Source organism: Peromyscus eremicus, unplaced genomic scaffold (genome assembly GCF_949786415.1).
Source record: "Peromyscus eremicus unplaced genomic scaffold, PerEre_H2_v1 PerEre#2#chrX_unloc_1, whole genome shotgun sequence".
NCBI classification, from domain to species: Eukaryota; Metazoa; Chordata; class Mammalia; order Rodentia; family Cricetidae; genus Peromyscus; species Peromyscus eremicus.
The window spans coordinates 3,773,486-3,798,271 of record NW_026734288.1 but is presented as its reverse complement, the minus strand read 5'-3'; the positions used below and the strand labels follow the sequence as shown (position 1 = coordinate 3,798,271).

Here is a 24,786-nt window from a genome sequence, read left to right as displayed (position 1 = left end):
TGCTTCCATGAAGACGTCCACTACCTCTGCCTCTTTAAATATTTCCACATCTTTTCCCATATAGATCCCTGAGGCTTGTGGGTTAGGATTTCTCTATAGTACCAGCTGCTGAGGTGATATTCCAGTGGACAACACTTACTTCTGTCATCAAATAAGGAAAAGTCTACCTGGTGCCCAAGTAGAAGCCTTTCCCTTACTATCATACAAGTTGCTAGAAAGTACTCTTCAGGATATCACATAGAAAAATAGGTGGGAATAAAGACTAACAGGGTTTATTTATGAATGATTCCTCCTATTCAACATATACATTTAGAATAAAGCAATCAATCCTTCTACAAAACTTTCCCAACCTAAGGCCCAGGGAACATTGAAGAAGGAAGGAAAGATCTTGAGAGCCTTAAGATGAGAGAGATTACTGTGAGAATATGTGTACTATAAAGAGTAGAATGTATATAGTAAAGTCTCACCCACATTACCAACAAAATGTGTTCAATAAGGATGATATTATGAAACTTGATAAACTGGATGGGAAAATGATGAAAGCTGAGAATGGAAGAGGGAGTCACTTCAAGGAAATGGAACAGAGATATTTTAAGTGTCATCTAAAAATCTTAAAACTAGGAATGGGTCAGTAAAGTAATTTATCCCTGAACTTTTGAAGAGAATTTAAATCTGGTCTCATGAAAATAACATAACATTTTGGGACAAAGATGCACCCTAACAACCCTGCACTGGAGGCCAAGATGGAGAGGACCTCCACAGCCACCATGACCTTCCCCTTGGTGCTGTGGTAGACAGGGAGGAAGGTGACCCACACACTGCAGAAAACCAGCATGCTGAAGGTCAGGAATTTAGCTTCATTGAATCTGTCAGGAAGATTCCGGGCCAAGAAAGCCACAGTGAAGCTCCCCAGAGCCAAGGAGCCCAAGTATCCCAAGACAAAATGGAATGCAATAGCTGAGCCTTTGCTGCACACAATGATAATCTGTCCATGCTCAGAATGTGTATCTGTGTCAATAAAGGGAGGGGCCGTGACCAGCCAGATTCCACATAGAATGAGTTGGATCAAGGTACAGATGAGAATGACAAATTTAGGTGCCCCTGATACCAGTATCCCTCTCATTCTTTTTCCTGGAGTCGTGAGCTTGAAGGCCAAGACAACTGTAATAGTCTTGGCCAAGACCGTAGACACAGCCAATGTGAAAAAGACTCCAAATGTAGTCTGCTGAAGGATGCAGGTAACTATGTGGGGATGCCCAATGAAGAGCAATGAACAGAGGAAACAGATTGTGATGGAGATCAGTAGGATGTAGCTGAGAATGCAGTTATTGGCCTTCACTATGGGAGTGTTATTATACTTCACAAAAGCAGCAAGAACAAGAGCCGTGAGGGCAGAGAAGCACAGGGACATGCAGGCCAGAGTCATCCCCAATGGGTCTTCATAATCTAGAAAGGAGACATGTCTTTGCAGGCAGCGTGTGTGCTCTGTGTTGGAATACTGATCCTCTGGACAGTGAACACACTGCTCCATATCTGCAGAAGGAAATTAAAAATTCCATCATTATAGTCTTAATCTTTTAGTGTCTGTATTAATCAGAGGATATCTCAATAACTGTTTTTGTCTTCATTGATAATTTTTTCCTTGTTGCTATAGGGAGCAGTGAGGTCAGGCTGCTCTGTAGCAATCCATCCTTGGTGATGGAAATCACCACCTTTACCATAAAGGGAACAGAGTAGCTTCTTATTCCCATTTATCAACTTCCATATTTATGCAAGTCTTTAAAGTAAGAAAAATACTTGTTTTCTTAGGGCTTATAAGTGGTAATAAAAACAGCTCAGATTGGTTAATTTCTCAATCATTATACTTATTATCTACAGATCTTTGTACTGTGAATGTCTGGTGGATAAAGTGAGAGAGGCTTCTATATGCTCAGAGATGTGATTGCTCAGTCACTAGGGAATGGACCTATTTGAAAAGATTAAAATATGTGTTCTTATTGTAGTAGGTTTGACCTTGTTGGGAGAAGTGTGTCACTGAAGATGGGCTTTCATTTTTTCAAAAGCTCAAGCACACCTCAGTGCCTCCCTCTTCATGCTCCTGAGTATCTGCATGTAGAACACTCATCTTCTCCAGAACAGTGTCTCTCTCTGTTCTGACATATTCCCTGTCATTATGACAATGGATTAAAACTGTAAGCAAGCCCCAATTAAATGCTTTATTCATAAGTCTTGTCATGGTTATGGTGTCTCTTCACTGTAATGTAATACACATGAAGTCAAAAATAATAGGGAGGAGTGAAATATTACTGTGACAGGCCCAGACATGCTTCTAGTTGCCAAAATGTGGTCTTTGGAACTAGGGATTAGGAAAGCAGTTGAATGTTTTAAATAAGGCTTCATGGGCCATGCTATTGGGATCATGGAAAGCAGTCCTGATGGATATTTGAACAGTGTGAACCTCTGAAACTCAAGCAGATTCATAAGCATAAAAATTAGTAAAATGGCTCAGAGGATATTCCTTTAATATTTTGACTAAGAGTGTGGTTCCTATTTGTTCTGGTCCAAAAATATGTCTGAGGCCAAACTGAAGAGTTTTGAATTATGAAAACTGAGGAAATTTTAAGACAGTCTTGTGTTGTCATGCTGGAGATGCTGTGAATGTGTTGCTCTGATTGATTGATAAATAAAACATTGATTGGTCAGTAGCCAGGCAGAAAGTATAGGATAGGTGGGCCAAGCAGAGAAGAGAATTGTGAGAAGTGGAAGGCTGAGTCAGGAGATGCCATCCTGCCATCCAGGAAGCAACATGTAAAGGCAACAGGTAAAGCCATAGAACATATGGCAACATATAGATTAACAGAAATGGGTTAATTGAAGATATAAGAACTGGATAACAAGGTGCCTGCCACAGCCAAACAGTTTATAAGTAATGTAAGTTTCTATGTGTTTACTTGGCTGTGGAACTGGCGAGTGATAGACATTTGTCCTGACCATGGGCCAGGCAAGACCAGGAAAACTTGAGCAATATTCGCTTCCTTATGTGGTTATTAATTGTCACTCTTAATCAAATCCATAGTGAAAATGAACTAGGTGAGCATGGAATAATACTAAATAAATGGTTTGAGAAGAAAAGGAGCCCCAGTAAGTGTAATGCAGTTAATTCCAGAGCTTAAAGAGATAAAATATTTCAAGGAAAGCCTGTTGCAAAATGGAATAAAGGAAATGACAACATCAAGGTAAGAATGCACTGAGCTAAGCTTCCAACTTGTGAAATGAAATACATTAGGTTTTGGTGAAAGAAATTATTAAAAATAAAAATCAGGTAAAACTGTATTTGAACAACCTAATAAGCAGAAAACATTGGAAGATTTGGTCACATGGTTCTGGCTTTGAGCAAAGGTTAGAAGAAGGCAGGTGAGGAAACTCCATCCATAGCTACGTAAGGTCACTAGGACAGGTATTTGTCCAAGGTGTCCCTACATGGAGGCCAAAAGGTACCTTTGAGAGAAGCAGGGAAGGTGAAGCACAGATTTCATTGGAGATCCCAAGATGTTGGACATGGAAGAGTCATGAGGCACCTGCCAAGGTACTTGCAGACATGGTGATGAACCAGCCCAAGAGAGAGTAGTTTTTTATAACCAACGAAACAGAAAGGTATTGGAGATCTGAAGAGTGCTTTAAAATAGACACAAAAATGCAGAATTTGGAGTTTGCCATTCTGGGCTTTTGACTTTGGACAAAATGCATTTTAAATTATGATGTGCCTATGAGCCTAGGGGGACCAGAGACCATTATATAGGATTTTGAGTGAGAATGACCCCCACAGGCTCCTCGATTATTATGCTTGTTCTCCAGGGAGAGGCATGATTGAAAAGGAATAAGTGATTTATTCTTGTGGGAGTACCTGTGACTTTTTTGGAGGAAGTGTGTCATTGATGATGGTCTTTGGTTTCTGAGTAAACACAAGTAGCCCCAGTGTCTCTCTCTTCTTTCTGCCTGAGAATCTGGAAAGAGAACACTCAGCCACTTCTCCAGAACCATATCTACCTGTGTGTGGCCAGGGTCCTTGTAATTACAACAATAGACTGAGCCTCTGATAGTGTCAGTGAGCCACAATTAAATGCTTTTCTCAGAAAATAATGTTTATGCTCATGGTGCCTCTTCGTAGCAATAGAACACTGACTAAGACAGCATGCCCAGATCACAAAGGCAGGGGATACAATGCTATGTATGTGCATTTTGCTTGTGCCTTTGGTCTGTATCTTCATACAGAGTCAATGATTGACAATTCTCTCAGGTACACACTGTTTGCATAAATCAATATTTCCATTAAAGAAAGCAGTACTCTCATGCACCAAAATGCCCTTAGTTTTAAATTTATAACATCAACATTTAATATAAATATTTGGACAAAAGGACATGTACTTTTTCTACTATGTTTTATTCCAATGATGTCTGGTATGTGGATATCTATAATTTCACATTTACTTTGGTTCTTGCCACTATTCATCTATGTATTAGAAAAAAATCCAAACAACTCATCAATTTTGAATATGTTACAACTTAAAAATTTAGATATTTTTAACATTGTATTTAAAATTCATCCATACATATAGTGTATTTGGATTTAATCTACCTTAGTAGTCTTTTTGCTATTGACTTGAGAATTGAGTAGACATGTCACTGTGTTTCAAGTGAGGCTAATGCTGGTATTGAAGGGAGAAATGAAGAGGGCATAATTAATTTTAAACTAAAAAAGATTTAAATTAAATATATGCTTATGTTTACATGGTATGCATAAATGTGCACATGTGATTTTGTGAGTGATTTTTGCATGTTAGTGTAAGCACACATGCATCTGTGCATGTATTTGCAGTTCAGAAGACAATCATCAGGTGTTTTTCTTCAGTTCCCTCTCTTTTAGAAAATCTCTTTTTGTTCCCAACTGCACTTTCCAACCTAGATGAGATGCAAGATTATGGCTATTCTGAAAAGTTTTCTTATATCTTGGTAGGATGTGATTGCTGAAGAATACTATCACATCTTGGGGTGTATTCTTGGGAACTGAATACTCATCCCAATCATTCCACAGTAATTGCTTTGCTCTGTAAGCTATTCCTCAAGGTCTTAAATATATTTCAATAAATACAAGAGTCTGAAACTCTCTCTGGTCCTCATCAGTGATGAGCTGTGTGCCAGGTGGACAATAATGTGGACTGGCTGATTCTGTTTTAAATTCAATTCATACAAATGGTGAAGGAAGATTAGACATATGGATAGCAATACTGTGTTCAAACAATTCTTGTAGAATAAATTACAAAATATTTCTGGTTTTTATTAAACATTTTTTGGAGTGAGGGACTCTTCTCCCAACCATGAGTCCTGCCTCTAGGATCTAGGCCCTTGGACACAGCCAGTCCTGGGAACCCTTACCCACCTCTGCCCCAGTTGCAGTCCAGCAGAGAAAGCTCCTCCATGGTCGCCCCCCAAAACCCCCCATTAGACCCTGCAATTTACAAGACCCCCACCCTACCCCAATACCCATCTGCCTGTGACCCAAGTAACTTCCTGAGACACAGAAACCAAAGTGCCAACTCTCATTGGACAAAGAGTGGCTTCCTGAGACACAGAATCTGTCAGCTCTGACTGAACGAAGAGCCCTGATAAAACCAGGAGTGGCTCCCTGATTCACAGAATCACCTAGCTTGGATTGGACCAAGAGCAGCTCCCTGAGATACAGAATCTGTCAGCTCCAATTAGACCAAGTGCTAAGTTTAAGACATAGACACAGAGTGGACCATAGCAGCTCACTTAGACACAGGCACCACTTGCACCTGTTGGAGGAAGTGAAGGGCAGATATGAGTGCAAAAATACATATAACAACATAAAGAGCAATATGGCATCACCAGAATCTAGCTTTTCTACAACAGCAAGACCTGAACATCACAATGTAGCAGAAGCAAATAAAAGTAACCTTAAAGATAATTCATGAAGATACTAGAGGCCTTTAAAGAGCAAATAAAAAAATCCCTTAAAAATTGAGGAAAACACAAACAAAAAATGTGAAGAAATCAATAATTCCCTTAAAGAAACCTAAGAAAACCATGAAAAATATTAATCATGTGAAGGAAACTGTTGAAGACTTATCCTGAGTGAGGTCACCCACACTCAGGACAAACATGGTATGTTCTCACTCATAAGTGGATACTAGATGTAAAGGAAATGATAACCAGACTGTATACCACAGCTCCAGAGAAGCTAACTAACAAGGAAGACCCAAAGAGGGATGCATGGATCACCCTAGGAAAGGGGAATACTTGAGATTTCCATGAGTGAACTGGGGGTGAGGTGTGGCAATATAGGATAGGGTATGGGGGATGAGAAATAAGAGAATGGGATGGTCAAGCTGGAAAAGTGATGGAGAGAGAATGCAATGAAAGAGATACCATGATAGAGGGAAATGTCATGGGGATAGAGAGAAAGTGGGTACAAGGGAAGTTGCCAGGAATCCACAAAGATGACCCCAGCTTGGACAACTAGAAATAGTGGTGAGGGTGCTTGAACTGGTCTGCTCTAGAAATCTGTTATCATAGAGTCTTCATCCAGTAACTGATGGAAGCCTATACAGAGATCCACAGCCAAGCACCAGGCAGTGCTCCAGGAATCCAGTCAAAGAGAGAGAATAGGGATTCTATGAGCAGTGACATCAAGACCATGATGGGGAAATATGCAGGGATAACCAAACCAAACTTGTGGAAACTCATGAAAGTGGGACCAATGGCTGTGGAGCCTGCATGGGATTGGACTATGCTCTCTGTTTCACGACACAGTTGTGTATCTTGATCTGCTTTGAGGCCCCCTGGAGGAAGGACAGAATCCATCTGATACATGAGAGGCCATTTTGGAGCTCACTAACTATAATAGGACACCTCGTAAAGCCTTGAGCCAGGGGAAGGGCATGGACTGGCCTCTACTGGATGTGCTTACCCGTGGGAGGCCTTCCCTTCTTGTTGTATGGAATGGAGTTAATTTGGGGGGGGGGAGGCTGAAGGAGGGAAGAGAGGGATCTCTGATTGGTGTGTAAAATGACTGCAAAATTTCCATTGAAAAAACTTTTTTTTTTTGGAAAATATAGATTGTGTAACCTTCATTGTGTGAGCAAGATGTGTTATTTAAGGAAGACAGTTCAATTTCCTCCCAGAGTTCATATTATGGTTGATATCAGAGAAATGATTCTATTAAAATCACATATTTTAAGTCTTCAGTTTCCTTCAAGGACTTTTCTATTTTTGAAAGGAGAAGATATTCAATTTTAGCAATGTCTTCTGCAAACAAACACATACCAGTCTCATTGGAAACCTCATGCTCTGGGCACCAGGCACAGTCAAAGCAGCAGTCTGCTGCGTGTTCTTGATGAAATTTCCTGAATCCAGGAGTGCATGTCACACTGCATGTAGAAGTTGGAAGCTGAAACGAACAAAGTAACAGACACAGGTTTCAAATATTCTTCTATTATCACACATTACATATCATATTCAGGTATCTGAGAATTTTTTATATACCTGCAATGAAGTTGAAGGACCTACAATATTTATTACATTGAGTCACATTGTTTATATCAAGTGTGATTGTAGAGATTAGAAATTGTGTCTTCCCTGAACAAAATGATCCAATAGGCATGCTTAGGAGGCATGCATTGCTCCCAAAGGGTTTAAAATCAAAATCAAAGATGATGAATTGGGTGGGGGAGAAGACAGAGTGGGATTATATAAAGTCACAGAATTAAAAAACTGGGCATGTGGTAGGAGTCTTTCACAGGCTTAAAATTTTATGTTAAATGAAAGTTTGGGATTTAGAAATATGTTTCTGGAAACAATTGCATGCTATCCTTGATTAAGCTATAAAGATGTTGACACAGAATCACAAAATTTAATGGTTTCTATCTAGTTACAAAATTTTAATGATCTACATATCGTATTTTTATTTTGTATATCTGTTTCTGTGGTATGAGGTGAATTGAAATACAACTCTTGGTGTCTATGTATCCCCAAAGGATTGTATCACGATGACCTGGATATATTGCAAGTTGTGAATAATCAAAAACAGAGCTGTGTGAACTGAGCTTGGGCCCTTCCCAAGAGCACAGACTGTTGTTAACCACCAAGCCATCACTCTGATCCCACACATTTTTGTAGCACAGATGTACTGCAAGGAATGAAAATGATTTTGTACACACCAGTGTTGCTCCCATGGTCTGCTCTAAGTCTTCAGAAATGTGCAGTTGTTGGCTCTGTGGGAAATAGGAGGAATAACCTCCTAGTTTCACCTTTAATCCAAAGCCTTGTGGGAAATTCCAAATGTTGTATATGTCATAGTCTGCACATAGTTTTCCTCTCAGATTCATGTCCACCAGCTCTCCAATAGGGTTAGTAAATACCCTCTTCTTCAGCAAAGAAGCCATCTAAGTGAGACACATCATTAAATGATTACCTATGCTTATCCAGTAAGGCAAAGTGACATTGTGAATGACCCGTAACTTTCAATGTGTTCCAGAAAAGACAAGAATATTGATGATATCCTATCTAGTTAATATAAGATATCTCATGTATAATTACATTTTGTTACACTTCATATGCATTATTCATGGTGCAAATAGAAGAAACATTATCAAATAATAACATAGTGAAAGAGATCTGAACATTTGTTATTTGCATGGAAACTGTCCAAAGGGATGATTTTACTTAAGTGTGTGTGGGTTAATTTGAATATGTGTGTGTAGCAAAAATTATTTTTAAAAAGAGACAAGTTGTGTAATTAAGCAGTGAGAGAACTGGAAGTTTTTGAAAGGAATAGAGGGAATGCATATCAGGCAAATACATTATACATATAAGAGATAAAAGTAAAATTATTAATACCAAAAAGTCATTATTTTTCAACATTGATACTTCATATAAATAATTATTTATGACATTTATCAATACATATTTTGTGTCTCTAGGAAGAAATTCTTTTTTAGTTGTCACTTAAAGATTTTATGATAACATTTTCAGTGACTATTTCCAATATTAAACACATTTGTTAAAATGTTGAGATACTTTCTCACAAAAATAACTACTTCACATACAAATAGTTGTCATCCATTGAGTGTTAAACTTGTGAAGTCGATTTGGTGACATAAAATATTCATATTAGGGAGATTTGATAAATCTTTGTATTGATAGAACAGTCCCTGACAAGTTCATATGAACACTTGTGGGGCCATTTAGTAATATAATGACTTAAGAATAATGGAAAGTAAGATAATTTACCTGATGACAGTCACGGAATATTCCTCTGAGTTCACCTACAGGCTGAGAATCTACTAGTTGATAAACAATTTCATGGTAGGTGTGGGCAACAGCGTACACAGCATTGTATAAATTGTAACCTTCTGCACTCATGACCATGTCAAATTTGTGTTGTGATAACCACTCAACTGTATTGTTGAATAAATAGTAATTCATTGAGCTAAAGTTGGTCTCAGAGACTGAACAGTTAAAATAATTCCACTTTGTTCTCATCTGAGAAATGTCTACTGGATATTTGGAAATGTTCACTATTTGCATAAAATGCCTAAACTTGGAAACTTTACCACAGTGCTGTGCAAAAGCGACAGTCCCTTGGAAGGGGTCAAGGCTGAAATCTCTCTTACTTTTGGTGACATCCCAATGTGAGGTGGTGACCCAGATTCTCTGTACACCTAAATAGCCCCACCTTCTGAAGCTGACTTCTAGGGTAGAGTTCATTTCACCATAAATAATAACAACCTTTGCTGATGATGCCATGATTTGTTTGTCATATATTCCGGCCCTTGCTGTGTACAATTGCATGTTATCTGGGATCACATTCACAAAAGCTAAGCAGACTCCATTTCTTTGCATCTCTTCTCTTAAGTCTGAGAGAAACTGAATCCCCTGGTCATCATCTGAGACAACCAGCCCTACCCAGGTCCATGTAAAATAAAGCATCAAAGAGACCATGGCCTTGGGCAAACATGTATCTTTGTGTGCTATCTGGTAGACATAGGGAAATAGGACATTATCACTCAGGAGAGGATGAAATGGTCCAAAGAAAATCTGAAGGATAAAAAACAAAGAAAGCAATGTGAGGAATATAATAGACAGAAACTTCATTCATAGATATGAGTTGTATTACTCACCTTCCAGACCTCCTACAGAAGACAGCTAGATAAACCTGTCAATGCTGAGTTGGATTCCAGAATATTTATGACAAGTCTGAATGTTCAACAAGAGTTTTGCATTTCTGTCCCCCACCAATTCATTTATTTTTGTAATAAAAAGAAATGTTGGTGATATACCAAAAAGTGATTTCTTAATCCTTTAGAAGATATAGATTGGCACACACCAACTCATGTTGCCCATTCATTCTCTGTAGAAGCTTGGGATTGGCATAGACAAGCTACTATTTCTAATTTGTACCACTCTGTCTCACCTTTGGAGATGTGATAATGGTTGTCATTTTTATAGAGGTACTCCATGACGGTCCTATAAGTGATACATCACATATAGAATTTCCACACTCATAATTAGGAATTATTGAAAAATTTGCTTGTGGTGAATATTTTAAATCAATTACTTTCATTGTATTAGAACACAGGCCAACAAGGATGGAAAATAGCAAAGACATATTGGGTAAGAGATAAGGATTCCTGTTGATCTCTTCAGTAGCAAAAGTCAATGCCAGAAAAAACTCAAATTTCTCTGTTGGTATTCTAAAAACGACACAAGAACACCATGGAGGATGTTACAAATATGAAATGTTCAAAGCCAATGAAGTAAACCTTTTTCTATGCCCACACTATATTTGTGTATTAATTCTATAGTTCCTCATGTCAGGGAATGGAAAAAGTGATCTTTAAAGATGAAAGCATTTCCAGAAATCATCTAAATAGATCATTCTAATATAAGAGTTTTCTCTTTGTGAAAATACATGAGGGTTTTTTTTTAAATTTTTATTTTGCAATACAATTAAGTTCTACATACAGGCACAGATTCCCTTGTTCTCCTCCCTCCCGCCCCCCTCACCTTCCCCCCAGCCCACCCCCCATTCCAATCTCCTCCAGGGCAAAGCCTTCCCCACAGACTGAGATCAACCTGGTGGACTCAGTCCAGGTAGGTCCAGTCCCCTCCTCCCAGGCTGAGCCAAGTGACCCTGCATAGGCCCCAGGTTTCAAACAGCTGACTCATGCAATGAGCACAGGACCCAGTGCCAGTGCCTGGATGCCTCCCAAACAGATCAGGCCAATCAACTGTCTCACCCACTCAGAGGGCCTGATCCAGTTGGTGACCCCCATGAGGGGGTTTTGTGATCCCTGAATGCTATCCATGAACTAGAACACAGTCCTAGACATACAGTCTGCTCTATATTTGTTTTGGGATTGTCATTCTAGAGAAACATGAAAAAAAAATAATTCCATGAACCACATATCTACAGGACGACATTTTTTCCTTCACTTGTTAAAGGATAATTAAAGAAAGATTAAAGTTAAACAGAGTTTAATAATTAAAATTTTCATTCATATATACAAAGTGTCTTGACCATATTGAGTATATCAAAAATCATACAATAGATCCTGGCCTTCAACCCGAGTTAGATATCTTCTGCTCTTCACAAGCTCATGCTGTTACTAGGAATTAAAAGAGATCAAGTAAATACAAAAAAGTAAGGAAGAAGTCAAACTATTGGTATTTTCAGATGTTATTATAATATATATAATTGACCCTAAAATTATATCAGGGAAATGCAGTTTATAATCACCTTCAGTGTTGTGCATGAATACAAGATTAACTCAAAAACATCACATGTCCTCTTATATATGAATGACAAATGGGCTGAAAAAGCAATCAGAAATCACAACCCCATTCACAATAGCCACAAAAATTAAAAAACATATTGTTGTAACTCTAACTAAGCAAATGAAAGTCCTGTATGATGAAATCTTCAAGTATTTGAAGAAAGATATAGAAGGAAATATCAGAATATGGAAATATCTTCTATGCTCAAGGATTGGTAGAATTAACAAAGTAAAAATGTAAATCTTACCAAAATCCATATATAGATTCAATGCAATCCCAATTACATTCCAAAGCAATTCTTTACAGATCTTGAAAAAACAATACTCAGTATCAAATGGGAAAACAAAAAAAAAAGATAGATAAACTATTCTGTACAATAAAAAAACTCCATAGTTAACATCATCTCTGATTTCAAGCTCCATGACAAAGCTATAATAACAAAAACCACAGGTAACACAGGGTATTAGGATAAAAACAGAGAGGTTAAACAATGAGATCAAGTTGAAGAGCCAGATATTAATCCAAAAACTTATGGACACCTGATTTTTGACAAAGAAACCAAAATTATACAAAGGAAGATTGAAAGCATCTCAAAAAATGCTGCTAACATAACTGTATGTCAACATATAGATGAATTCAAATAGATCCATATCTGTTACCATGCACAAAACTCAAGTCCAAGTGGATTAAAGACCTCAATATAAAACAACTTACACTGAACCTGATAGAAAAGAAACTTGCAAAGAGCCTTGAGTATATTGCTAGGTGACAACTTTATGAACATAATACCAATAGTGCAAGCACTAAGATCGACAATTAATAATCGGTACCTCATGAAATTGAAAAGCTTATGTAAGGCAAAGAAAACTATCATTAGGAACAAATGGCAAACTACAAAATAGGAAAAGGTCTTCAACAACCCCCACATCAGACAAAATATATAAAAAAAAAGATTTCCAAATTTATGAGTTGATTTCCAAAGTATATAAAGAACTCGGAAAAACTAGACATCAACAAACTACATTTTCCAATTAAAAATGAAGGACAAATCTAAACAGAGAATGTAAGTAAATTGGTTGCAACAACTCTGGGTTTAGTCCCATATTTTAGCACCAAAACCTGAGTATTGAAACTCTGGGAAAGGTGTCCTGACTACCTGGGGAGTCAGGCAACACCTGGAGATGCTTGGAATAGCTCTGATGGCTGAACTGCAAGGAGACAGTTCAGTCCTGGAGGGTGAGGTATCCTGAACACCTGGAGTTGCTGAGAGCAACAGCTCTGTTCTGAAGGTGTCCTGGACACCTGGAGCTTTTGTGCACAGCTCTGACTGCTGGAACTGCAAAGAAGCAGCCCAACCCTGAAAGGGACAATTTTTCTGACTTCTCAAGAAAGTCATGCCTGGAACTGCTTCAGCAGGGAAGGGTATCCTGACTATTTGGGAAAGTCACAGTATAAATGGTGTGAAGGGGGGTGATCTCCCAGCAGGATATAGCAATCCTGCTCCTCTCCTGGACAGCTGCTACAGCTGAGCTTTGCTCTACACCTACTTAAGAGGGCTTCCTAGCAGAGCTCTGCTTCTCCAGCCTAAGATGATGCTTCTTTTACTTCACACTGCAAAAGGAAAAACCCCTGCAAAAATGCCATAATCTCCTCCAGCTCCAGAGAAAAGTGTTATTTTTTCAGCTCACTCTTGCTGTGTCTGCTGAGAGACATCTCAGGAAATATCTGTTCAGCTCCTCCTTGCTCTGCTCTTTCAGCTCTCCCTTGTTTGGCCTCTGAGGGGCATCTCAGCAAGGATCTTCTTTATGCCAGTGGATGAATATCTTCACACCCAAATCTCTTTTGTGAAAGAGATTTATTAGGAAATGAGGTGTCCAGGAGAGTGGCTGCCTTTACCAGGTGGAGAAAACAGCCATTTTTTCTAACTGACCAGGCAGGGTGATTTAAATAGGAAGTCATGGGGGTAGATTCAATGAGAGGTTGACTTGGGGTCCAGGGTTCTACTATCCTGCTCTGTGATTGGTTGGTTTCACATCTCATTTGGCCAGGGGCAGAGATGGCTCTGGTCTAAACTGAGCCAAACTGTGGTTTTTTCTGCCCTGATCTGATCCACCTTTCCCTAGTTCTGGGCTCATGGTCAGGGTGGGTTTCTTTAGCCACACCTTTTTCTCTTCACCCCCCTGTTTTGTTTAGTAGTAAGCAGCTGGGTTTGGAAAGGGTAATAAGCAGCTGGGGATTGAAAAGTGTAATAAGCAGTTGGAGGTTGGAAAGGGGGCAAAGTTATCATTAGACAGCTTCCTGCTGAATTGTGGCATCAAGGTTTTTGGGATGATCTGGATCTTCCTCCTCAAGATGTAACCAGGTTCTGCAGATGTCTGGCTTTGTCAATAGGGGCTGGTAATCCTATAATATTAACTTCTTCAGAGTTTGGTCCCAAGTATTTTGGATCTGTTGTTGAAGAAATCTAACTAAGAATTTTATGAGGCAGGGTGCAAATTGTAGGGCCAGGAAAATAAGAGAAGATGGGATAAGAAAGGTAGCATCCATTTCTATATCTGACTATTAGTGCTCCTCTGTCTGGGGGCATCAAGCTGTTTCTGACTTGAAGATCCATTTGGAGTTGTTGGGTCTTATCTTTCACTAACCCTGATTGATTGATATAAAGCAACATTCTTCCCCAAGAAAGAGACAAAGACCACTTGTTTCTGCTGTTAAGAAATCCAATACTCTCTGATTTTTAATACTACAATGGCCAGTGAGTCTATTTGTTCCTGAAGAGTAAAGATGGTCTGAGCTACTTTTTGGAAATCCTGGATGAATTGTGAGAAAAGCTAATTGTAAATAGCTAGAGAAGTAATCAGTTCTGCTATTCCAGTGGCTATACCTGCAGTTATGCCCAGTGCTGCTAGGAAGGGTATTATTTGGATGGCTCATTTGTCATGCCTTCCTGCTATGAAATTGGTGATGGGAATTGACAAGGGTTCTTCAACAGGTATCACCCCTAATATAGGAAACAGGAATACCAGGGCACAAGTCCCAGACCACCTATCAGGTAAACAGAGATAAACCTGAGTACCACAGAGAATAGAGGCATTGTGAATGTTTGGACATAGGGTTTGAGTGTTAGTACCAAGGGTAATGGTATTATTGCACTCTGCAGAATCCAGAGTACCCACAAAGTGTATTCCTGAGGACTTAAAACAGTCTGTAATGCCAAAGAGTATATGAGAGACATAAGGGGTAATGGTGACATTTGGCTAGGAGTAATTAATAAATGGTAAGGTGAGAGAATCTAATAGGACAATGGGTGAGGCCACAAATCATGGATGAGCATTTGACTCTGGAAAGACACATAACCAGCATTCTCCAATATTGTCAGCCTGAGCATCATTCAATAGCTGATATGCGGTAGTTAGAGTCTTAAACAAGAGATGGTGTGACAAAGAGATGCGATTAAAAGAAAGAGGGTGACATTGAGGATGTAAGAGCCTTTGAGGATCTTGGACCACTTCCACTCTATCCATTCCTAGGGACTGAGAGAGTGGAATGTGTGCCCTCTCTTATTTGAGCATATCTGGTGGGCAGATTTGACAGATGCTATAGTAAAGTTTCCCAATGACTCCCATTTTTCAATTGGAATGCCATGGGTCATTAATCAGAAAGTAAAAGATTCTACGTTGTTGTTTTTTTTTATAACAGGCAGAGTTTTTTCCTGCATATTCATTATGTTTCCAGCAGTCTCCAGACCCTACCACATGAGTGGTCTGGATCAACAGCTGGGCATATATCTCCTAAACCTTAAATCTCCAAATGTAGAGTTTAATAGCAATATGAGTGAGTGGAAAGAAGTAGAAGGAGAAGAGGTAGGGTGCAGCCTGATAGGGTGAGGCATGAGCCTTGACAGGTTGGTGAGGTGTAGCTAGAGTTTTCTTGCCTGGCTCACAGTCAGGGCAAATCTCTCTCACCTGCCAGTCCCACAGCCGCTTAGACCCAACCAATTAAACACAGAGACTTATATTGGTTACAAACTGTATGGCCATGGCAGGCTTCTTGCTAACTGTTCTTACAGCTTAAATTAATCCATTTCCATTAATCTATACCTTGCCACATGGCTCGTGGCTTACCGGCATCTTCACATGCTATTTGTCATCATGGAGGCTGGCAGTGTCTCTCTGACACAGCCTTCCACTTCCCAGCTTTATTCTCCTTGTTCCGCCTATACTTCCTGCCTAGCCAATGGCCAATCAGTGACTTATTTATTGACTAATCAGCAACACATTTGCCATACAGACCATCCCACAGCAATGAGGTCTCATTATTCTGAGCCCAGGAGCAGGCTGGTTGTAGTTAGAGTTTTCCTGCCTGCCCCACAGTCAGGACAAATCTCTCTCACCCGCCAGTCCCACAGCCACTCAGACCCAACCAAGTAAACACAGAGACTTATATTGCTTACAAACAGTATGGCCATACCAGGCTTCTTGCTAACTGTTCTTATATCTTAAATTAATCCATTTCTATAAATCTATACCTTGCCACGTGGCTCATGGCTTACCGGCATCTTCACATGCTGTTTGTCATGGTGGTGGCTGGCAGTGTCTCTGACTCAGTCTTCCACTTCCCAGAATTCTTCTCCTTGTCCCACCTATACTTCCTCCTGCCTGACTACTGGCCAATCAGTGTTTTATTTACTAACCAATCAGAGCAACACATTTGCCATACAGAACATCCCACAGCAGCTGGTGGTCTGTATATAGTTTTTGGGGTTGTCCTTTGCTATTTGACATGCATGAGTTAGAACTATCAATTCAGCTTGCAGATTTGTGGTATGGGCTTGAAGGGCTTGTGTTTTGACGACTACAGTATATGAGACAATTGCATATCCTACTCCACGTACTCCTTGTATATGAAGATGCTGCCATCTGTATACCATGTATAAGGCCAGAGGTAGTGCTCTTTCTTGCATATGTTTCAGATAGTGTAGTAACTCTTTTAGAGTCTCAATGCGTGAGTGTGATGTCAAGTATTCCAGGACTGGTTGGGAGAGAAGGTTTGAGATGTTAAGAGGTGAACAAGGTTGAAAAGTCATTGTTGAGTTCTCTAGCAATGCCACCTGAAGGGAGAGAACTTGAGAGGGAGGTAATATTTGAAGGCCGTTATATGTTAAAAGGTTTGACAGATGATGAGGAGAAAGGACAGTAATGGATGATTGTGGGAGCCCATTTTCGGGTTCCTCATGGCTTTACGCTGCATGTCCACATAGAGGATGATTAGGACCACAGGCCTGAGTGCAGGTGTCTGAAATGGTCTGCACATGGCTGGGCTGGGGGAGGAGGCCTTTTGCTCTACCCCTTGGCGGCTCTATAAATACCCTGGGGCAGAGACAGTTGGGGCCCATTGGAAAAGGTTCCAGGCCCTCTCAAGGCTATCATTTATTTTCTATCTGTTTATCTCCTCAAGATTCTTCACAATAAATCCTTCTATCTAATATTTCCTGCTGCTCGCACTCAAGAAAACTCTGGGGAGCTGTGAGATTGGTGGGTATACGCCCCACAGATGACCCAAAGGTTGACTTCATAAGAGGTGCTTTCCATCTGAGGTCTCAGAATCCAGCTTGGTACAATTTGAGAGGGCCTGCTCTTTCAGCTCTCCATTGTTTTATCCCCTGGGGGATATCTCACCAAGGATCTTCTCTATGCCAGTGAACGAAGATCTTCACACCCAAAACTCTATGGAGAAAGAGATTTATTTGGCAAGGAAGAGTCCAGAAGAGTAGCTTCCTCTACCAGGGTGGAGAGAACAGACTTTTTTCCTAACTGACCATGCAGGGCAGTTTACACAGGATGTCTTGGAGTCAATGAGGGGTTGACTTGGGGCCCAGGGTTCTACTGTCCTGCTAAGTGATTGGTTGGTTTCACAACTCAGTTGGCCAGGGGAAGAGATGGCTCTGGTCTGACTGAGACAAACTGTGTTTCTTTCTGTCCTGATCTGATCCATCTTTCCCTAGTTCTGGAATCCAGATTCAGGGTGGGTTTTTTTAGCCAGCCACTTTTCCCTACATTCTCCAAAAAGGAATATCACATTTCCTGAAAGTTTTAAAGAAATGTTCAATATCCTTAGTCATCAGGAAAATGAAAATCAAAACTTCACTGAGGTTACATTTTATATCTGTCAGAATATTGAAGATCAGTAACACAACTGATAGTTCACCCTCATGAGGATGCAAAGCAAGTGGAACACTCCTCCATTGTGGATGAGAGTGGACACTTATACAGCCAATATGGAAATCAGTGTAGTTATTCTTCATGAAGATGAGAATCATTCTACCTCAAGATCCAGATATGCCACTCTTATGAATATACCTACAGGATGCTTCATCCTATCAAAAGGACATTTTCTCAACCATGTCCATGGCTGTATTCTTATTTGCCAAAAAATGTAAACAACATACATGTCTCTAAATGGGAAAATTGATAAAGAAAATTTATAGTACATTTCTACAATGAAGTATTACTCAGTAGTTAAAAAAATGACACCATGAAATTGGGAGACAAATGGGATGAACTAGAAAAAATTACTCTAGGTAAAATAATGAAGACCCAAAACATAAATATGGTCAATACTCATTTATATATGGATATTATTTGCTAAATACATGATAACACAGCTACAGACTGTAGAGTCAGAGAGGTGAGGTATAGAAGATGTGATGGAGAGCATGTGGATTGCAATGGGGGTGGAGAAATAGAATACATATTAGGGGTGGATCGGGAATGGGAGGGTGAAAACTTATGTGGAAGAAGGGATTAAAGTATTTTAACTGTGGTACACCTGGTCATGAGAAAAAATTACTCTCAGGGTACTCCTAGAAGCAATGCTTCTTATAGAAATAACCCAAACAGGAGACCTCAACCTCCTGGATTATGCAGAAGATGTGGCAAAGGCTCACACTGGACCAATGAGTGAAGATCAACAAGAGATACACATGGCAACCCTTTATCATTGGAAAATACCTCAGAGGGCCTCCTCCAGGTACCAAGATTGAATGTGGTCCAGTCATTTCCAGTCATTGTGGAGGAAATTCCTCCACAGGACAATAAAATAATCCAGTGCCTATTGTAAAGAACAGTAATGCACTGGATGATAGAACAGCTCTGATAGATAGATCAAAAACTCCAAAAAACACGATAAAAAAAATATTTTGGAAGACCTCCATAAAAGAACAAAGACCAAAGCTTAGAGTATGAATTGATCACATTATTCTAGAAGGCTTTGTGGACACAGGTGCAGATCTCACTATAATTACACCAAAATCATGGCATCCGAATTGTTCTCTTCAAGAGGCAGATGTCCAATTTCTAGGGATTGGCACTTCATCTCAGGTAAAACAAAGCACAAGATATGTTGAATGCATAGGGACAGAATGACAATGGGGAAGGCTGAAGCTGTATGTGACTAATGTAGCAGTGAATCTTTGGGGCAGAGGTCTGTTTCAGCAATGGAATACCTAGATCAATATTTCTCCAATCTCAGAAGTGGAATACAGAGCAATTTATGTTTCTTGGAATAATATTATGATATATAATAAATATAGCCTCCAACCATTCAGGCTGTACACAAATAGAGCACAATCACCATTAAACTCTCAGAGGTACCATTGACACTGCTTTTAAAATAGCTAGCTGGTAAACCTCTCTGGGTTGGACCATGCCCTATGATACAGGACAAACTACAAGCCTTAGAACACCTTGTTCAGGAGCAGTTAAATGCTCAACACATTGAAAAATCTACCAGCCCTTCAAATTTTCCTGTATTTGTGATTGAAAAGAAATCTGTTGAATGGAGAATGCTGATGGATCTGAGAACCATCAATAAAGTCATTCGGTCAATGGGATCTCTACAGCCTGGAACACCTTTGCCTTCTCTGTTGCCTAAAAGATGACCTATTATAGTTACTGACTTAAAGGACTGTTTTTAACACTACCTCTATAAGAAAAGCACAGGGAAATATCTGCCTTCACAGTACATACTTATAGTAATTCTCAGCCAGTTAAGAAATATCGGTTGAAGTTCTTCCCCCAGAGTAGGTTAAATTGCCTTACCCTGGGCAATATTTCATGCAAAAAATGTTGGAAATAATTTGTGCACAATTTCCACAATCTATAACTGACTATTATATATATATATATGTTATATATATATATATATATCAGCTTATATATATATAAGCTGATCCAATATCAAGTAAGTAAAAAAGCATGTATGAAGAAGTCACAAAAGTACATTTCTAACTCTATTTAAGATATTTTGTGTATTGTCACAATTTTGAGGTCATTGTCCATACATGCTATATCTGTTTACAGATTACTTATATGGATTATATGAAACCTGAGTCTTTAAGTTATTTAGGGAGATAAGACTTACAGATTAATATTCAACCATGCTTGTCATATCTATAGTTAAGTTAGGTAAGTTTTCCAGATTTACAGGAACTCAGGTCAGATGGACAGGTAGTCTTCAAATATTTCATAGACCTAGAGACTATGGCATTTATAGTTTTGATAATTTATAATTCTGTTAATGAGAGACACAATAGCTCCTGGCATGGCACAAAATGGCCTGCTGGGCAAAGACTGCCCTTGCCTCAACTGCTGACAGTATGCATACTGTCCTTTTTGGATGAGTGGGACACAAGGAAAAGAGACTTCTGAACCTTGCCAAGACATGGTGAGATGGTTTTCCAAAATTTCTGCTGCTAAAAATTGTCTGCCAGATATCCTCGGACTGTAGTCAGAATGGATACCACAAAGATGCTCCCAATTTTTAGGTGACTGTCCATATTGCCAGCTGTCTCTGTCTATTCTCACAATTTTTTGGTAATTGCTTGCTTGCAATTTGTGTTTTCTTGGGCACTAATATCTTCCTTCTTAGATCTTTGATGGGATTGAAGATTAGATAGTTACAGTTATAATCCCCTCATATCTTAGCTAAGAAAATCTTAGATACTAAACTTAGTATATTCAGGCTAGGGAAGCTATTGGAATCATCTTGACAATTAGCCATTTACCTATGATCCAGAAATGTAGCATGTGTTTCTTGTTTGATGTTGTTCTTGTCAGTTGTAGTTCCATTTTTCTTTATGTGACTTACCCTTTGTATTTCCTGGATAACACTTGATAATCATTCTTACTGTATATAGTTTGCATTAGGTTTAGAACCTTCTTATTGAGACAAAAAAGGAGGAAATATAAGGGTATTTGCTTTGCCCATAACCTAGGACTATGGAGCCCAAAGAAGCCAGTGCTGCTTGACATTGTATGTGACCTCTTAAAAGGAGGATAAAAAATAAAATAAGTGGATAAAACAGAGAAGAACTTCATGATCACTCTTTCCTTTTAAGAGGTCACATACAGTGGCAAGAAGCGCTTCTTACTTTAGGCCATATAGCCCAAAGTAAGCAAAAACCACAACAAACTGGAGGCAAAACAGTTGAGGGAGGGAGTGTGGGCAGAGACATGTAGCATTTAGGGCATTTAAGGAGTGACAAGAAAATCCAGTGCAGTGAAAATTTCCTTAAATATGTGAAAGTGATCCTAATGATGTCTCCTAATCATGAGGGAGATGGTGTTCCAAGTGGCAACCACACTCACAAAATATTGCTTCCAGGACTAGAACTGGGTTACATACAATTTTGGTGTTGGTCAATGAGGTACCATGGAAAACCCAAACACCACAAACTCTTTGCAAGAAAATAGTATATTTCTGCAAATGGATAGCAAGGCCTCATTGCTGAAGATGACATCTATACAATGCATTGACTATGAAGAGGTTAAGCTGCTGCCTCCATAAAACCTTTGCACATACATTCTAGTATCTTTTGCATGGGAAGGTACTCTGAAGGCTATGATAGAGAAACTTAAAATATTTCACCCAAAAAGAAAAAAGATATATCATCTTCTTAGCATGTCACAGAACTTTTTTCCAAAAGTGATCACATACTTGGACACAAAGCTAGTCTCAACAAATATAAGAACATTGAAATAACACCCTGTTATCTGACGCTCATGGAATATAAGTATATTTCAACAACAATCAAAAGACGACAATTCATGTGTAAGAAGCACTATATTAAATGACTACTGGATCAAGATAGACCTAAAGAAAGAAATTAAAGACTTTCTGTAGTTCAGGGAAAATGAATACACAATATACCAACACTTATGAGACACCATGAAAGTGATGCCAGAACTAAGGGTGTGTATGAAAAAAATTAGATACCACACTAACTACTTCATAGCACACCTGACATACCTGACAGCTCAAAAAAAAAAAAAAAACAGGCAAGTCCACAGAAGAGAAGTCAATGACAACAACAGAGGGCTGAAATTGAATAGATTTTTGCACTTGGACTGGGAATGGGTGGAGATGTTAACAGGAGGGATCAGGTGTGGGACACACAGAGGAAGGGAGAGAGTACAGAAATGACAAGTGCAAGTTGGATGGCTCAGAAATGTATAGTAAAACCAAACATGACTGACAGGAAGAAAGAAAAATATGGAAAGGAAGAACAAAAGAAGAAAAAAAAAAGAAAGGAAGGAAGGAAGAAAAGACAGAAGTCAATGAAATGATTTCTAATGTTACTTTACTATACCCATAGAACAGTGTAGTCTGATCATCATCAGAAAGACTACTTTGAGCACCTAATGGGATAAGGTGCAGAGATCCACACCTGAAAAACAGGCAGAGTTAGGGAACCCTGCAAAAGAAGAAGAGGAAGGATGGAGGCCCAGAGTGGTCAAGAACCCTAGGAGAACACAGTTTATAGAATCAACAAAGAAGGGCTCCTACAGGCTCACAGAGACTGATGTGACAATCAGAGCCTCCAGGCTCTGTGCTAGGTCCTCTGCATATGTTATGATTGTTTAGCTTTCAGTTTTTGTGGGATGTTGAACAGTGGGAGTCAGGATATGTCTGACTCTATTGCCTGCTAGGGACCATTTTCCTTTTACTAGTTTGCCTTGTCTGCCTTGATATGAGTGTTTGAGCCTCATCTTAAGTTATGCTGAATCCAATAAGTACCTGTGATAGTTAAGAGTTCATCAAATGTCTGGTTTCCATTGATAGAGATAGAAAGGTTTTATATGTTTATTGTTATATGCTATTTATATGTAAAAAATTATGTGAAAGACCCTAAAAGCTATGTGATGTGTGTTTCAATTTGGTTCAATACATTTTGCAATAAAGGATCGGCCATGTGAATAACTTTATTAAAGTATCATTAATGAAAATTTTCATTATGAGGTAGAATATCAAAGAGGAGATGACAGAAATGCCAACCCCGCTGACCTGAAACTGAAAAACAATAATGGGAAGCAACCACCAGAATGAAAGTGTGCCCAGGACAGTAGGGCTAACAATTGCAATACATTCTTTAAATTTCCCATGAGAAAGCACAAAGAACCTTAGTACATGGATCAAAAAGGCTCAGGCACATTATATAGCAGCAAAGTTGAGGAATTTCAATACTATGTCCCCGATATCTCTGCTCTGCATCTACCAGTGTTAACATCTAACACATAGGATCTGAAAACCTCATTGACAAATTTCATCTCATTTTCCAGTAAGATTATTTTAGTTCTCCAATAATTCGCTTCATGTTGCATTTACTAATTAATTCAAAGGAATATTGATCACCTATCTGATATTAATCATGCCTCAAATCTGTGATTGGGCACAAGTGAAGCAAAATAAAACTGGCTTGGCATAGAATCTGACAGATCATGGTTTTATTTTATCCATTGTCATTTTCAGCTGGAGAACATCAGGGACTGGTATAGAGATGATTTTTAAAGTGATGTCAATGTCTACTCACACATATCTATGTAATACTTGACCAGCCATCTTATATTCTAGTCTCACACCTCTATTTCTATGGGTGATCATCTGCATTCTGGTTAGAGACCAAAATTAAAAAACCTCTTTATGAAGGGTTTGGTTACAATTACTGATGGAGGAATCCTTGGCACACACTTGAAGAGACACTGTAATACAGCCTCTAAACACGGAACTCGTGCCAGTGGTTTGTATTTGTGTTTTCATGTCCTATTCTGAGACCCTGGGCCATGACAGCTTTCACAATCAGGAGAACCATGAGGAGACAAGAAAGAGAAACCCGTCTCTCTCACCTTCCAGATTAGTGAATTGGAATCTAATCTAAGAAAACTGCAGCACAATAAAATGCATGAGAAAATACCAAAATAGTGATCAATAAAGGAGAAAATTTTCTGTGGTTCAAGCATGACAGAGGGAACCACAGAACAGAACTTCCTGAGTTTCTTACACAAACTTGTAACTTATGACATTGATGCTGGAAATGAAGAAGTGAATGACTTACATAAAATCCGTCATATTATTATACAAATCTTCCTCGGGCGGTTCTGGAGACAGGTAAAGTAAAAACTCACAGTCATTCCTCAAACCTCCATGATCCTCTTCTTCATGCTTCAGTCTCCAAAAGCAGCTGGTTTCTGTCCAACTGTATAAGATGAGAGAAAACTTCAGGAGCAAGAGGGAAATCAGGAGAGCACACAGCTTCCTCATGGCTCCCGGGATCTAAGACTGAGCAGAAGTGAAACCCTTTTCTCCTACAGAACAACATCACACATGCCTTTAAGTCTAAGTGCCTGTTTTCTTCCTCTAGCCACATGGGGAGCATGTGTGTAGATAACAGTTCCCATATGCCCATCTGTGTCATGATTCATGGAAGCATCTGGAAATTTCTGGCCTAAGGATCTGCACCTGAGGTCTGCCACCTTTCCATCAACACTGGTAGGAAAACATGTTGTGAGAATCACAGTCTGTAGCCACAGGTGTCATGATTTCATTCATGCCCAAAGTGTCAATGCTCCAGGGACACTCTCCTGATGAGCAGCT

At 39.2% G+C, this 24,786-nt stretch overlaps 1 protein-coding gene across 4 annotated transcripts; it reads right to left on the bottom strand.

The window, feature by feature from the left end:
• Positions 1 to 628: 628 nt before the first annotated feature.
• On the bottom strand, positions 629 to 24,453 carry LOC131900987 (vomeronasal type-2 receptor 116-like). Of its 4 annotated transcripts, none has more exons than XM_059252299.1 (6): positions 24,248 to 24,453; positions 10,493 to 10,772; positions 9,310 to 10,116; positions 8,238 to 8,462; positions 7,345 to 7,468; positions 629 to 1,533 (listed from the first exon to the last, which is right to left on the bottom strand). In XM_059252299.1, the coding sequence occupies exons 1-6, from the start codon at positions 24,451 to 24,453 to the stop codon at positions 629 to 631; spliced, it is 2,547 nt and encodes an 848-aa protein (XP_059108282.1). The 4 variants fall into 4 exon arrangements, with proteins under 4 accessions (XP_059108282.1, XP_059108281.1, XP_059108283.1 ...); XM_059252298.1 differs by having other exon boundaries at positions 7,345 to 7,478; positions 8,242 to 8,462; XM_059252300.1 differs by lacking the exon at positions 7,345 to 7,468 and having other exon boundaries at positions 8,234 to 8,462.
• Positions 24,454 to 24,786: the final 333 nt, after the last annotated feature.

What these genes read in the sequence shown, in the direction of transcription:
- LOC131900987 (XM_059252298.1), bottom strand. Translation starts at nt 24,453, where the DNA reads ATGAGGAAGCTGTGTGCTCTCCTGATTTCCCTCTTGCTCCTGAAGTTT. An exon ending in AATAATATGACGGATTTTAT is followed by an intron (nt 10,773 to 24,247) that starts GTAAGTCATTCA and finishes TGTCGTTTTTAG; the next exon opens with AATACCAACAGAGAAATTTG. An exon ending in CCATTATCACATCTCCAAAG is followed by an intron (nt 10,117 to 10,492) that starts GTGAGACAGAGT and finishes TTTATCCTTCAG; the next exon opens with ATTTTCTTTGGACCATTTCA.